The following is a 15,089-nucleotide window of genomic DNA, read 5'->3' on the forward strand; positions in this document are numbered from 1 at the left end:
AGACCTTCGGCCTCCCTGCGCTTCTCCCACTCCTCCGAGGCCAAAGCAGAGGGCTGAGACAAGCGCTCAGCCCGCCCAGTCTTGATAAGAGCAAGCAAGGAGAGTTGAGGAGAGGAGGAGGCGCTCCTTTCGCAGGGGAGGAGAAGAGGGCGGGCGGCGGAGGAGGGTGGCTGTCTTTCTTCTCGGCAACTGGATGAGGGAAGGCAGGATTGTGGTAGCAAACAGCCCCGGGAGGGAGAGGGAGACTGTCTGAAGGCAGCGCGGGAGCCGAAGCCCAGCCATGGCGAACGCCAAGAGACAAAAAAATGACACCAAGTCCTCAGGTAGGCGCAGAAAAGGGCTGCAGCAGCCGCTCCGGGCGAAGAGAATTTTGAGCCGAAGGGTCTCACTGGACGCTTCGGGGCAGGAAGGCTTGAACCTTGGTAGAGCTTTAGGGGCCGCTCTCGCTCCGGTTGTGTCAGCCTAAGACGGGCTGGCCGGAGGCGATAGATGGATTCTCCCAGACACGCGTGGGTGGATGCCTTCGGTTGAAACTGCACCCCAGGCCAAAAGCGTGGGGAGACGGAGCCCGTCCCAACAAGGCATCTGGGCACGTGGCTTTTCTTTCAGGGAGGCAGTCAGGGCAGGGAAGGTTTGTGTTCACACAGCACGCTTAACCCGGTGACTGAACCGCTCCGTGGCACTAAGTCCTTGAATCCTTGGCGGTCTGAGCTGGTTGACTTGGGTTTGCTGAGTGTGCCACGCAACCCCCGAACCGAAATTGAAAGGAATGGAAGTACAGGTCGGGTAATGGCAGCTGCTAGGTCTTTCTTCCAACTTGGTGGAAGGGCTTGTGCGAAGACAACCAGTCAGCCACGGATAAGTACTTCAGGAGAGATCGGGATGAAGGGAGCCTTCGTTTCAGAGCGCCTCCTCTAGCCGGTGAAGGCTTCTGTACAGTGAAATGCAGGGAGAAAGTCGGAAAGACAAACAACCCAGCCCCTGGGGGCCGCCAAGCTCCATCTTTGCTTGGAATAAAGAATCCAGCTTTGTGATTTCAAGTGCAGCCGCAGGCAGCTGTTTTGCTTCTGCTCTTCGTTCTCTCCTCCGGCTTCTGTTCTTTTAAAAGTCCGCAACTCCTGGCTTGCTGTCCGAGTGGCCGCGGCTGCTTTTTTTGGGCAGGCCGCCTTCCTTTGTTCTCGTTCCTCTTCCTGCCTTTCCTTTGTTCCGCCTCATTAACTTACTCCGAGCGTGGCTGCCGGTTTGCAGTGTTTACTACTCGACCGTACAGTACCTGCGTGACTTGTACTATAACTTGCCTCTCGAGAACAGGCAGCAGAATGTTTGATAATGGAGGCTTGGTCGGAAGAGATCCTCCTAATAATTGTCCCCACCCCCATTTTAAATCAGAAATTAAATGCTATAATTTGATTGCACAGCCAACTCAATCATCTCAATAATAAGAGGAAGCAATTGCCTTTTTTATAATTCTATTTCTTTGTTCAAGCAGAATATTGGTCTAGTTCAGGCATGCCTAACCTGTGGCCCATCATTGGCCCTGGACAACTAGTAATGCAGCCCCACAGTTGTATATGAAATTTATATACGTTAACTATATATTTTATACGACCCCCTTTTCTCTTAGTGTGGCCCAGGAAAACCAAAAATTTGGACAGCGATGCTCTAGAATTATGAAATGGGTGGATACTGTACTGCAATCTAGAGTCTAGATTGTGGTACAGTATCCACCCATTTCATAATATAAAACACATTGAGTGTTATACCTTGAAACTTTGTCTCTGCCTCTCTCTGTAAAAAACTGAGCTCTGAGTCCAATTTCTTTTACTATGCAGTTCTAATTCATTCTGCTGTAACACAGTTCTCTTTCCCTGGGAATAGGAACAGATATTTCCAAAACACTACATAGAAAACACAAATACACCTCTTTTTCCTATCTGCTAAACAGGGAGCAAATTCCTCTGGAGTCAAGTGACAGAAAAAGTATCAAAGCTATCAAAGAGGTCATCTTAATGTACTTATTGATGAATTAGTACTCATATCCACTTTCTAGGATTCAGTAAACTTAACCCCCTTTTCCTGCCAATAAACTGGCTAATGAGACTCCAGCCATATCTATACAGTTTCTTGCTGTGTTCTTCTCTCCTAGAGCCAGCAGGAAATTACACTGCACTAAATCATGCTGTTGTCTCCAAAGTGAAAGGAACAGGGCTGGGTTACTATCCCTACAGCTTTCACATGCAAATTCTAAGGTTGTGGTTTCCCTGGCCGAAATTCCAGTCCACCCAACATCCACCATGAGAAAAATATATCATGTTAACATTTTGGTATCTATGCACTCATGTTTTATTTTCTGTCATTATATATATGTTGTGTAGTTTGTGTGTGTGTGTGTGTGTGTTAAATATGTGTTTATATATAGGCATATGCAGGGGTGAAATCCAGCAGGTTCTGGGGAACTGGTAGCTGAAATTTTGAGCAGTTCGGAGAACCGGCAAATACCACCTCTGGCTAGCCCCAGAGTGGGGTCGGAATGGAGATTTTGCAATATCCTTCCCCCAGGAGTGGTGAGGGAATGGGGATTTTGCAGTATCCTTCCCTTCCCATGCCCACCAAGCCATACCACACCCACCAAGCCATGCCCACAGAACCGGCTTTAAAAAAATTTGGATTTCACCACTGGGTATATGTATATACATATACCTATAAGTATATAATGTATATATGTATATAATGCATGGATGTATGTATAAAGCAACTAAATAACACAGACTAACATAAGTAATCAGCTCAGAATTTAAACCTTTATTGTGTATCATAGTTTTCTGATGCAATTTGAGTTCTTTTTCTAATGTTAGTTCAATTTTGGATGAAAAAGTCAAATACAGGTAGTCCTCGAGTTACGATCACAATTTATCCCAAAATTTATCTTGTTAAGTGAAACATTTAAGTGAATTTTGCCCCATTTTACAACCTTTCTTGCCACAGTTATTAAATGAATCATTGCAATTGTTCAGTTAGTAACATGGTTGTTAAATGAATCTGACTTACGTATTGACTTTGCTTGTCAGAGAGTTGCAAAAGGTGATCGCATGACCCTAGGACAGGAGTCTGCCACCTTAAACAAAAGAGAAATTTGGACTCGTTTCCCACAGAAAAGAAAACACCGGGAGCCACAAAACCCTTCTCGTGCCTGACTATTTCTTGAGCAGCCACAAAACTAGCATATGTAGTTGAATTAAACGTTCTGTTTTCTTCTGAAACTTCTCTTTTCTTGGATTTATCCATGGTTGGCCTACCGGGGGTTGAAAAGCTCAATAAATAGCGTGCTAGCGGGTGTCGCACATTGGTGGTTGTGATATTTTGAGTGATGGAGCTGCAGCAGAGGGGTGAAACATCCACATGAGGCTCCAGAGCCTCAGGTTCCTGATCCCTGCCTTAGGACACTGCAACTGTCATAAATATAAATTAATTGCCAAGAGTCTAAATTTTGATCATATGACCATAGGGATGCTACAAGAGTTTAAGTGTGAAAAACAGTCTTAAGTCACTTTTTTCAGTGCTGCTGTAACTTTCAACGGTTACTAAATGAACTGTTGTAAGTTGAGGACTACCTATAATTTTATGCTTGTAATAACATTTCCATTGTAATTGATATTGATAGAATATTTATTTCTCCTTATTTTCAATGCATTAAGTTACACAAACAATAGACTATCAATAGTTACATAATATTGCATAAATATCATTGGATTGGAACAAACTTGAACATTGGGCGTTATCCAACAAAATGAAATTCAATGGTGAAAAAAGTAAGGTTCTAAAATTTAGGCAAGAAAAACAAAATGCACAGGTACAGTATATGTGGTACCTTGCTCAATAGTGGTGACTGTGAGAGGCTCTTGGAGTCCTAGTGGACAATCACTTAAGTATGAGCCAGCAGTATGCAGCAGCTGCCAAAAAAGCCAACACAGTTCTAGGCTGCATAAACAGAGAGAATCAAGATCATGTGAAGTGTTAATACTACTTTATAATGCCTTCGTAAGAAAACACTTGGAATACTGCATCCAATTTTGATCACTACAATATAAAAAAGATGTTGAGACTCTAGCAAGAGTGCAGAGAAGAGCAACAAAGATGACTAGGGGACTGGAGGATAAAACGAACGGTTGCTGGAACTGGATGTGTCTAGTCTTAGGAAAAGAAGGACTAGGGGAGACATGATAGCAGTGTTCTGATATCTCAGGGGTTGCCACAAAGAAGAAGCAGTCAAGCTAATCTCTAAAGCACCTGAGGGTAGGACAAGAAGCAATGGGTGGAAACTAATCAAGGAGAGAAGCAACTTGGAACTAAGGAGAAATTTCCTGATAGTTAGAACAATTAATCAGTGGAACAACTTGCCTCCAGAAGCTGTAAATGCTCCAACGCTGAAAACCTCTTAGAGAGGTTAGATAACCATTTGTCTGAAGTGGTGTAGGGTTTCCTGCCTAAGCAGAGGGTTGGACTAGCAGACCTCCAAGATCTCTTCCAACTCTTACTCTGTTCTACATACAGTAATGTTTTAAGATTTCTAATAATACAGATTTACAACATATAATATTTAGAATAAATTTACAATTTATATTACAATCATACACTTAGCCCTTGACTTTATGACCAGTCAGTATAGATTTACTATAACTTTCTAGTTCTGATTTGAAATACCGTGATTCATGTTCATAATTAAGAATACAATATTAAATCCATTTGGAAGAATATACAAAAGTAGCAATGCTGCTCTTTTTGCTTGTCAATCTTCATAAGAACATTGAGGAGAAGACTGAAAAACCTTTGGAGAAAAGAGTTTAAGTGATTAACTTGTATTTAAAAATTTGTTTGCTGATTACCGTAGTTTTCGGAGTATAAGATGCACTTCCCCTCCGCCCCCAAAAGAGGGTAGAAATGTTGGTGCGTCTTATATACCGAATACACCATTTTTGGCCTCCCAAAGCCCTGCCCCGCGTGTCCCATTTTTGTGAAAAACACGCCCATTTTTTGCAAAAATGGTGCACAGAGGGTTTGGGAGACCTGCAAAGTGTTCCTGGGGGCCGGGGAGGGCAAAAAACTTTTTTTTCTTGCTTACCTCTTCGAAACCTTGGTGCATCTTATAGTCCGAAAAATACGGTATATTGTAGTATATTGAAATATGCCTCAGTCATAAAATACATGCTGTATATTGCTGTAAATATTGAGTCCTGCCTTCTTTTCTTTTGCAATTGAGTTTGAACATGGTTTATAAGAGAGATATTCATTGTATTGTTTCCTACTGTAGAAATCCACATGGACAGCAAGAACATACTACAGTGCAAAGGTAAGGTACCCAGCATTTTAAATATAAATATATAATTGACACTTAAACTTTCCTAAATTGCAACGTAATAGGAAAAAAAGCAAGAGATTGAAACCACCCCCAAATTATGAGGAATATTTATGTTTACATGACACGGTCATGGTGATCCTCAGAATTCAGTAACTGTTGCGACCCAGCAGCACACAAAAATTAGCATCTGGAAAGATTCGTTCACCACTGATGTTTTGGCTTGTCACAGATACTCGCAAATGGAACTTGGTAAGCTGAAATTTATCTCTGAAATTTCTGCTTTTAATTTATTTTCTCCATAGAGCAGGGGTGTCAAGCTCGATTTCATTGAGGGCTGCATCAGGGTTGTGTTTGACCTCGGGCTGGGTGGGCGTGGCCAGCTCAACATCACTCGTGTTGGGCGTCTGTGACAGAGGGTTACAGGAGGCCATCCCTGCCAAAAACGGAGATTGGTAGCTCATTTTCGCTGGCAGAGGCACCGTGGGCTAGTCCGCTGTTTCCAGGGTGACCCCATAGGGCACCCTTGAGTTTGACACCTCTGCCTCAGAGGGAACAAATAATTAAAAGTCCACATTGGCACAATTTTAGTTGACAACACCAGAATCAGAATTGTGGTTGCAGGCACATAAGTGTCTCATTTCTGCTCCTTTCCCACTTCCCATATGACTCCGAGATGAAAAACAAAAGGCAGCAGAGACTATGGGCTATATAGGTCTCTCTTTTGCAGGACTTCTTTCTCTGCTTCAGTAATTGATATTGGGAGAGGCTGTTAATGTTCAAAGAATTTACATACCATACAGGAATTAGTAGACTAGAATTAGTTAAATCTCAAGCAAGGCTATCTGGGATCCAGTCTAGTTTCTGTGGATTAATTGGGTCATTTAACTGTATGTCGGGGTGGTGGAAGGACTGCAATTTTTGTTCCTTGGTATGTAAAGTTAGACGGCTTGTTTTAAAGTAAATTAAGTACCTTTTAGTTTGTATCTTTTCTTATTTTTTTGATCACTTACATTTTTTTATTTATGGATTTCCATAAAATACATTTCCCTATGAAAATATGCTTTTAAATATGAAAACATATTTAAAATATATTTTAAAAATAAGGTGACCCAGGGTTGAAGTGCTCCCGGTTCAGACCGGATCACCCGATCCGGTAGCGATGGAGGCGGGTGGTTCGGAGAACCGGTAGCAAAAATCCCTGCCCCCCCCCCCATGTTCACCTGAGCCGCACAATCATCAGAGCCTTTTTTTTACTTTTAAAAGCATTTTTTCTACAACCTCTTCAACGGAAAAAATGCTTTTAAAAGTAAAAAAAAAAAGCCTCTGGTGATCACGCGGCTCAACTGGGATCGTCAAAGGCTTTTAAAAGAAAAAAACCCTTTTTTTCTTTTAAATGCCTCTGACGATCCCAGCTGAGTTGCCTGATTGGCAGAGGCTTTTTAAGCCTCTGCCGATCAGGCAACTCAGCTGGGATCGTCAGAGCCTTTTGAAAGCATTTTTTAACAACCTCTTTGCCGAAGAGGTAGAAAAAATGGTTTTAAAAGTAAAAAAAAAAAAAAAAAAGGCCACGCCCACCCAGTCACATTAACTCCACACCCACAGTACAAATTTTAGATTTCACCACTGGGGTGAACATGTAAGTGTATTACCTATACTTGCACATTTTTTCTCATGTAGAAGCTAAATTATTTTGATTTATTTATGTTTGAATTTTCTATTTACAGATGAGCAGCAAAACCTCACTGAATCAGACGCCTTTGGTGAAAGGTACTCTTTTCTGAGTCAAGAGATTTTGCAGCGTTTTTTTCCTTCTAACTATCATAATTATTTGTGGATCTTGTATGGCTCTACTCTAAGAAGCTTATAATGAAAATAACCAATTTAGGATCAGTTGGTCTCCAAGCTAGATGGTTGATTTTGTAACCAAATCAGATTCCTTTTAAAATTACAGTTATCCACCGGGGCTGCACTTTTTCCCATTGGATACAAGTATTTCTATTTTGAGTGCTTTAAATTGATTGGCTAATGCATAACATTCTTTTTCAAATGCAACTTCTAAAGTGAGACTTTATAAAAACTTTGAAATCAAATCTCGCTTCTAACCAAATCTCGGTTTCTAACCAAACCGAAAAGGTGTTATACCTGTATACTTAATTTCTTTTCTATTTCCTTCACAAATGCTTTGTTCTTGTATTATTCCTAAGTTTATTGAAAAAAAATCATCACAACCAGAAATTTCTGAGTTAAATTGTACACTTGGCACTAGCTGTTGATTGAAAACTGTTTTAAGTCACCTTAAAGCTATGGTTCTTGCAGTGTTGTTTACATAGTAAATACAACAGAAGAATCGTGACAAATACCAGTGAACAATAAACAAAGAGAAAATAGAATTTGTGCATTATTCAATAAAAATAATAATTAAAAAAATGTAAATCTTCAGAGTAAGAAAACTATCTGTTATTCATTGCTAAATAAGGACATCAAAAGAGACAATATGGGGTACTTGTTAAGGTATTGGCTCAAGATCATAGAGACTAATATTGATGGATACCTTTGGGCCATATACTCAATGAATGAATGTGAATAGAGTACAAAACTGAATGTCCTTATGAAAGTGTATTTAAATAATTTGACCACATGAAGAGAATGAACCAAAATCAAATCACTAAACAAATACATGAAGGAAATCATAAAAAGACTTAAGAAAACCATGGTTGCATGGAGTAACAATCCTAAAATGAGGCAATCGGCAAAGTTAAAGAACAAAAGGCTACATGTGAAACAAAGTATGAGCATGGTAGAAAGAAGCATAGTTTCCAAGGACAGAAAGGTATGGAAAGTTATAATGAATGGTGTGGATATAATGTAGTTTTAGCTGTAGTCCTTTTTGTTTTCTTTTATGTCTTTAATTTCTTTGGCTTAATATTCCTTTTGCCTTTTTGTACTCTGTATAATGCTGCTTATTCTAAATGGGAATAGTATGGTTGGTATGTAGGTAGGTACCAAAAACGTACCTAAAATACTAAAGGATATTCTTCTTGTAAATCAAATTAAATTATACACGATTTGCTCTAATTGTACAGTTCTTTGAATCCTAATCATTGACTTGCTTAAACATACAAATGTGTTTACTGTATACGAATGAGAAAGACCTAAGTTTATTAACTGGGCTACCTTGGATTTGTTGTTGTTGTTGTTGTTGTTGTTTGTTTTTTGCAGAATCAGACTGCTCTTTGATCCAACTGTGGAATACAAAATGAAACACAAGAGAAGAGGACTTGCTTTGATCTTCAATCATGAGAGATTTTTCTGGCACTTAATGTTACCAGATAGACGTGGTACTTGTGCTGACCGAGATAATCTGAACCGCAGGTAAAGGAATCGTTGTTCAGTGTATTTTCTTTTACACTGAAGAAGACAAATCCAATGACTTTTCAAAAAGTACTTCCCTTTTTAAAGAAATTGTGTGTTAAGGGAGAAAGTATTCCATGAGTACTGAGGTAGTGCAGACTGTTAGATCTTTAGGATATGGGTAAAGAATTTTGAAGGTTTTACAACAGGAATGGCTTTAACATAAATCAGGATCTAATAGTTCTTTGGCTCATTTTCAACAGATTTCTGACCCTTTAATTTCTATCCCTTTAATTACCAGGAAAAAAACTTATATTACTTGAATTAACATATTTACCAAAATAAAAGGCAATCCTAAATTGAAGTTGACATTTTCCATCACAAAGCAAGATCAGACAGAAAAGCCTCATCTGTACAGATAGTCCTCGATTTACCACCATTCGTTTAGTGACCATTTGAAGTTACAACAGCACTGAAAAAAATGACTTCCAACCATTTTTCACATTATGACCACTGTAGCATCCCCACGGTCAGGTGATCAAAATTTGGATGTTTGGCAATTGACTCATATTTATGACAGTTGCAGTATCCCAGGGTCATGTGGTCACCTATGACGTCCTTCTGACAAACAGAGTCAATAGGGAAACCAGACTCACTTAACAACCATCTTACTAACTTAACAGTACAGCAATTCATTTAACAACTGTGACAAGAAGGGTCATAAAAGTTGGGACAAAACTTACTTAACAATTAAATCGTGAAGTAAAAAGGCTTGATTTAAATCAACTCGAGTTAAATCATAATTTTTAAAGAGCAACTGTCATCTCTGTTCCACAGCAGCTTCTCCTCTGACCTGCTGTTGACTCACCGACAGTCCCAATATTGCAGAATATACAGCCTCATGCTACATAACTAATCTCCGTTTCATGCTGAATAAACTAAATTATTAACGTATCTTAAATAAAAAACTATTTTAGATAGATTTTTTACTCCAAAAGAATTTTATTAAAATAAATTTGATAAAAATAAAAAAAAATCCAATTTAAATTAAAAAAAACGATTTAAGTAAAAAAAAAATCAATTTCTTATTTTTTTTTTTTTAAAAAAACCATCTATTTTTATCTACCCTGACTACAATTTTTATCAAACTTGGTAACTTTAAAATGTGTGAATTTCAACACTCAGAATTCCCCGGATACTGTGTTGGTTGGGGAATTCTGGGAGTTGAAATCCAGATTTTAAAGTTGGCACCATAAAAAAAATACTGTTTTAGTATATCCTTTTTCATTCATACACTGTTTGGAGGAAAGTTCTCAGGAAAATGGTCCCAGAATGTAACAACAGCTCAGGTCAGTTCTGGTACTCATGATGGTTAGAGTTTGTTTCAGACTTTTCATCTGCAGAATCAAACCTATGCTCACCTGTCTGACACAACCCATCTGTGGCTTTTTTAAAAAACTTGGACCCTATTGCTCATGACAATATATTAAATAGATTAAAAATGGCCTATGGAACACATCCAACTTCTCGTTCTGTGACTTCATATTCCAAGGATAGTGGAGCATGGGAGGAGAAATGAAGCAGAAACAGCATGTCTTTATGATAAAGAATGACTTTTGCAATATAGGATTACTAGAAAATGTTGAAGGAATCTCAAACATACCTCTGATCTACAGTATCATAGGCTGATGATAAATACCTATATGAATGTTATTTATTTTTTATTTTATGTTAGTTATTTATTATCTCGCTTTGCGATCTGACGAGATCCCGCCATGAATGGTGTGAATGGGTTTTAATGTCTTCAATGTTTTTAATTTTTAAGTGTTTTTATAGTGATTTTTTGAGTGTATTGTGAGCCGCCCTGGGTCTTCGGAGAGGGGCGGCATATAAATTGAATAAATAAATAAATAAATAAATAAATAAATAAATAAATAAATAAATAAATAAATAAATATTTTATTAGAACAGTGTGAATAGTTGTGCCATTTCATTATTCATTGTATAATTTATAAATCGGGACATGGGCACAGGTTGTGTGAAATGTCACGTCTTTAAATATTTCTGGCCAATATTTCAGATGCTCACATGCTGAGATATTAGGCAGGTGAATAAGGCAATGAAAAAAACAACTTGTAGAATTCTTTTCACAAATTGTACTATGTCAAGAAGTACAGATTTTAAAAGTTGGGTTTACAGATAGAATATTAGTGATATTAAGTATTGTATCTTAAGTGTGTTTTAGTTGCATTTATATTTTAATTTGGAACCCAATCTGATTCTGTGGATTGAAAAGGTAGATTCTTCTTTTTTTCTGCAGTATTCCTAGCATAAGAATGTGGAAAGTGATTTTGTTGGTAAATTTCTAAAGCTGGCTGGTTAAATAATGTTGCATCCTCTCAGATGTCTAAATATTAATATGTGAGTTATTAAGAATATATGAACATGATCCTAGAGTGAAATATTATTCTGTTTAAAATAGCTTGACTCAACTTGGATTTGAAGTGAAATGTTTTAATGACCTTAAAGCAGAAGAAGTGTTTCAGAACATTTATAATGGTAGGTAAAGCAAGTTTATTTGCTAGATGGTTTGGCTAGCGGTTATATTGTATTGATAAAATTTTTAATATTAATGTTCCTAGTGAAGAAAATAATTCTGGTTAATGAATTTAATTTATTGAACTGTGGGAGAGCCAACCAGATAGAAAGATCACCATACTTTATATATTTTTTTCCTCCCAGGCCTGGCTTGTTAAAGCTATTCACATTCCTCCGATCATGTTTGTTATTAACTATTGAATTATATATTTATGCTGATAAACCAGTGTTGACATTTTAAGTTTTTTAAAAAAAATCTTTTGTTTTTACATTGTAATGTTTTTCATTTTTAAAACTAAAAATTAACAAACAATTTTATAGTGAATTTAGTTAGGGGTAGGTAGGTATGCAAAATTCACCAGTTGAGAAACAGAATGTTCTGGAAAATTCGAGAGCATTCTGTTTGTCTTCCAAATCATCTTGAGCCTTCTCCAGATTATGCTATTCCAGTAGTTCAGTGGTTTATGGAAGTAAATTATGTTAAACTGGAAATCACTTGAACTGTTTCAGTCACTTCATTCCATGTGAAACAGGCAGTGGTGGGCTGCAACCGGTTTAACAACTGGTTCTGTGAGCGTGCGCTTTGTGTGCACGCGTGCCTAACACACTTGCACGCAGTGTTCAAAATACAGCAATTTGAAGCTCAGCTGCTTACCTTCTAAGGCGGCCCTGGTAAGTAGAACAGTGGAGGTACAGAAATCAGCTGTGGCATGCGAATTTCTGGCTGAGCCAGAAAGAAGGAAATATAGGACAGGATAGGGCGGGGGTGGCTGAGTGGGGCCAGCTGATCGTCAGAACTATCTGCTTTCCCGAACTAGTTCGAACCACCAGCAGCCCACCACAGCAGCCTACTGGTTGCATTTCCCATTTGGTGAATTTTGCACATCTCTAATTTTTAGAGAACAAGGTGGAAAATAAGCATTTAAGATGTCTTTGCTGCTATCTGCTACATTTAAAAGAAAGCAGAGAAAGCACAAGAGACTGTAAGGTCTCAATAGTAAGCAATCATGGCATCTGATGAGATGGTTTTAATGATGTAGTAGGCACCAGGGAGAAATGGAGTGTTGATTGATTTTTCAATTTCTAAATCCAGCTCAGAATAAAATTAACTATTTGTTTAGCATGTAGAACTGGATTGGTTTGATTTATGTCCAAAGCAAGCTGAAGGAAGTTTACACCTCACTACTTTAATAGCCACCAATATAAAAATAACTTCTCTGTGTAGATAAATTGCATCATTATTTTTGTAGTGTCCAGAGAGCAGCATGAAGATGCAGATTGCTTTATGTGCATTTTCCTGAGCCATGGAGAAGATAACCATGTTTATGCTTATGATGCTAAAATAGAGATACAAAAGCTGACCAATATGTTCAGAGGTGATAAATGCCGTAGCCTGATAGGGAAGCCAAAAATATTCATAATTCAGGTGAGATGGCAGAGTTCTTGATTCCACAACTGGGTTCATAATATGGGATTAAAATCAGTCTTCTTGGGAGAAATTAAGGCTGCCATATATTGAAGGCATAAGTTTTAAATGCAAACATGAAGTGTAACTTTTGGTGCATTTAGTCAAAACGTGATATACTTTCATATATTTACATCTATGTAACCTAAACTTCCCTGAGGATTTACCATCAAAGTGTGTAAACATTTTTGTCTATGACTGGCAATTTGTAGTGGGAAAATGAGTGGGTGGAAGAAGTGCCAGAATCATCTTAGACTTTGTTTGTCTTACACAAGGGTCCTTGTGTAAGAATAGACTTCACCTTAAAAAAAAAAAAATTCAAAACATCACCGGTATCTATAGCAGGGCATAATTAAGGGCATTTATATGTTCAATCATTTAAGTGAACTTTTCTGGCTCTACAATGGAGGGTTGGTATTTATAAGTGATTTCAGATGCAGGATTTCATTTCTAGCAGTTCTTTTATCTCCAATTTTAGGCATGCAGAGGAGATAAGCATGATGATCCGGTCTCTCCTGATACGGTGGATAGCGTTACAGAACGCTCACTCGTCAATGAAACCGAAGTTGACGCTGCTGCAGTTTATACTTTACCTGCTGGTGCTGATTTCCTCATGTGTTATTCTGTGGCCGAAGGTAAAAAAAATAAATGTTATCCTATAACGGCTTTCAAACTCACGGCCTGTGAGCCCGATGCGTCACGCACTGGCCACGCCCACCCCCATTTTAGCAAAGGGAAAAAGTCACGATACGTCACATGATGTTTGACACCCTTGTCCTAGAAGAAAACAAAGTTTAACTTCATCAAGCGAGTAATAGTTTCTTAAAGTTGTTTGATGTATCATTTATTGGTTATTCATACTATACGTTGAATTGATACTGATAACCAAGTCTTTTTGTATTTAAAAAAAAAAAGCTAATAAAAAAACCCTTCCCAAAACTAATGCGTAAATAAAAAATGGCAGATAGAAATTGAATCTGCAAGAAGAGATGGCACACATATCATTATGTAAATCACAACTGGAGCTTCTTTTCCACCAGGGTGGTGTCAGCTCCCCATATTTCCATCACAGCAGAGCAAATATTAACTACCCTTGCCTACATAGCAAACTAAATACCTACAAGAAATAAATCTTTAGGGATTTATTATTTATTTTTATTAAATGTATATGCCCGTTTGTTTTATCTAGACACAACTCTAGGGGGCTAACAACTAAATAATATAGCTGTAATGTAAGCTTTCCATGCAATATAAAGAGCCAGCATCCTAATTCTTCCTTGTTGCAGATGCTTGCAATGAGCGCAGAAATAAGACTATTTGACCCATACTATATTTATGAATGCAATTTTGATGATAATATTTAGGAGACGAATTCGCGAATGACTTATACCAGCTAGGATTGCACATTAAAATAGGCTAAAATGGCGTTTGTGGCTTGGCAAACTCAAATGAATGCAGCTACAGTAAGGATTCATCTCCCAGTCTTTTTCATCTTCACTTTAGAGAATGCCGTCGGGAACACTTTCTCTTATGGCTGGCCATTTATCAGCTTCCCCGCTCAGCGTGACAAAGGCCACCATTAAAATAATTGGACTTCACTAGATGCAGTATTTATTAGGAAAATATAGCAGAACTGGATCAGCTAGTACTACTTATATAAACATAGTTAATAAAAGGGGAACGTTAGAGGTTTGGAACAAATAAAAAAATCCTCAAATTATTTTTGCCAAGCAAAAATACTACAAATGTAACAAAAATATCAGAATGCTGGCACATTGAAAAAAGCTCAAAAAATGCATTTTTTCTCCAACATTTTTTTGGTTACTTAGTAAATATAGATCAAAAACTAAGCCTAATTTCTTGACACAGTAATGTAATCCTTTCTCCCCCCCTCTTCCAATAGGTTTCTATTCCCATCGGGAGACTCTATATGGTTCTTGGTATATTCAAGATCTGTGTGAGATGATACAAAAGCATGGTGCTTCCCTGGAATTCACAGAATTACTGATGCTTGTTAACAGGAAGGTATCACATCGCAGGGTAGATGTATGCAAAGATATTAATGCTATAGGGAAAAAGCAGATCCCTTGCTTTGCTTCAATGTTAACTAAAAAACTGTACTTTTACCCCAAATCATAGTAGCACGGTGGAGTAATTATTATTTTTGGCTACATAGGTGGTGGGAAGCGGTGAGTGTGCTCTGCAGGAATCAAAGCAAAAAAATACAGTACTGTTAAAATAGATCAATTTTATATCCACTTATCTAAAATATACTCAATGACAGTTGATTCTGAATAGACATAGAATTGTACTGATAAT

General features: G+C 38.0%; 1 protein-coding gene across 1 annotated transcript; it reads left to right on the forward strand.

The window, feature by feature from the left end:
- Nucleotides 1–238: 238 nt before the first annotated feature.
- CASP6 (caspase 6) lies at nt 239–14,990 on the forward strand. Its single transcript, XM_070948635.1, has 8 exons — nt 239–323; nt 5,309–5,347; nt 7,081–7,123; nt 8,576–8,728; nt 11,190–11,266; nt 12,556–12,731; nt 13,249–13,405; nt 14,674–14,990. Exons 1-8 carry the CDS (start codon nt 281–283, stop codon nt 14,907–14,909), a joined length of 924 nt encoding a protein of 307 aa, XP_070804736.1. The 5' UTR covers nt 239–280; the 3' UTR covers nt 14,910–14,990.
- Nucleotides 14,991–15,089: the final 99 nt, after the last annotated feature.

Source organism: Pituophis catenifer, unplaced genomic scaffold (assembly GCF_029215685.1).
Source record: "Pituophis catenifer annectens isolate HBS135680 unplaced genomic scaffold, rPitCat1.0.hap2 SCAF_8, whole genome shotgun sequence".
NCBI classification, from domain to species: Eukaryota; Metazoa; Chordata; class Lepidosauria; order Squamata; family Colubridae; genus Pituophis; species Pituophis catenifer.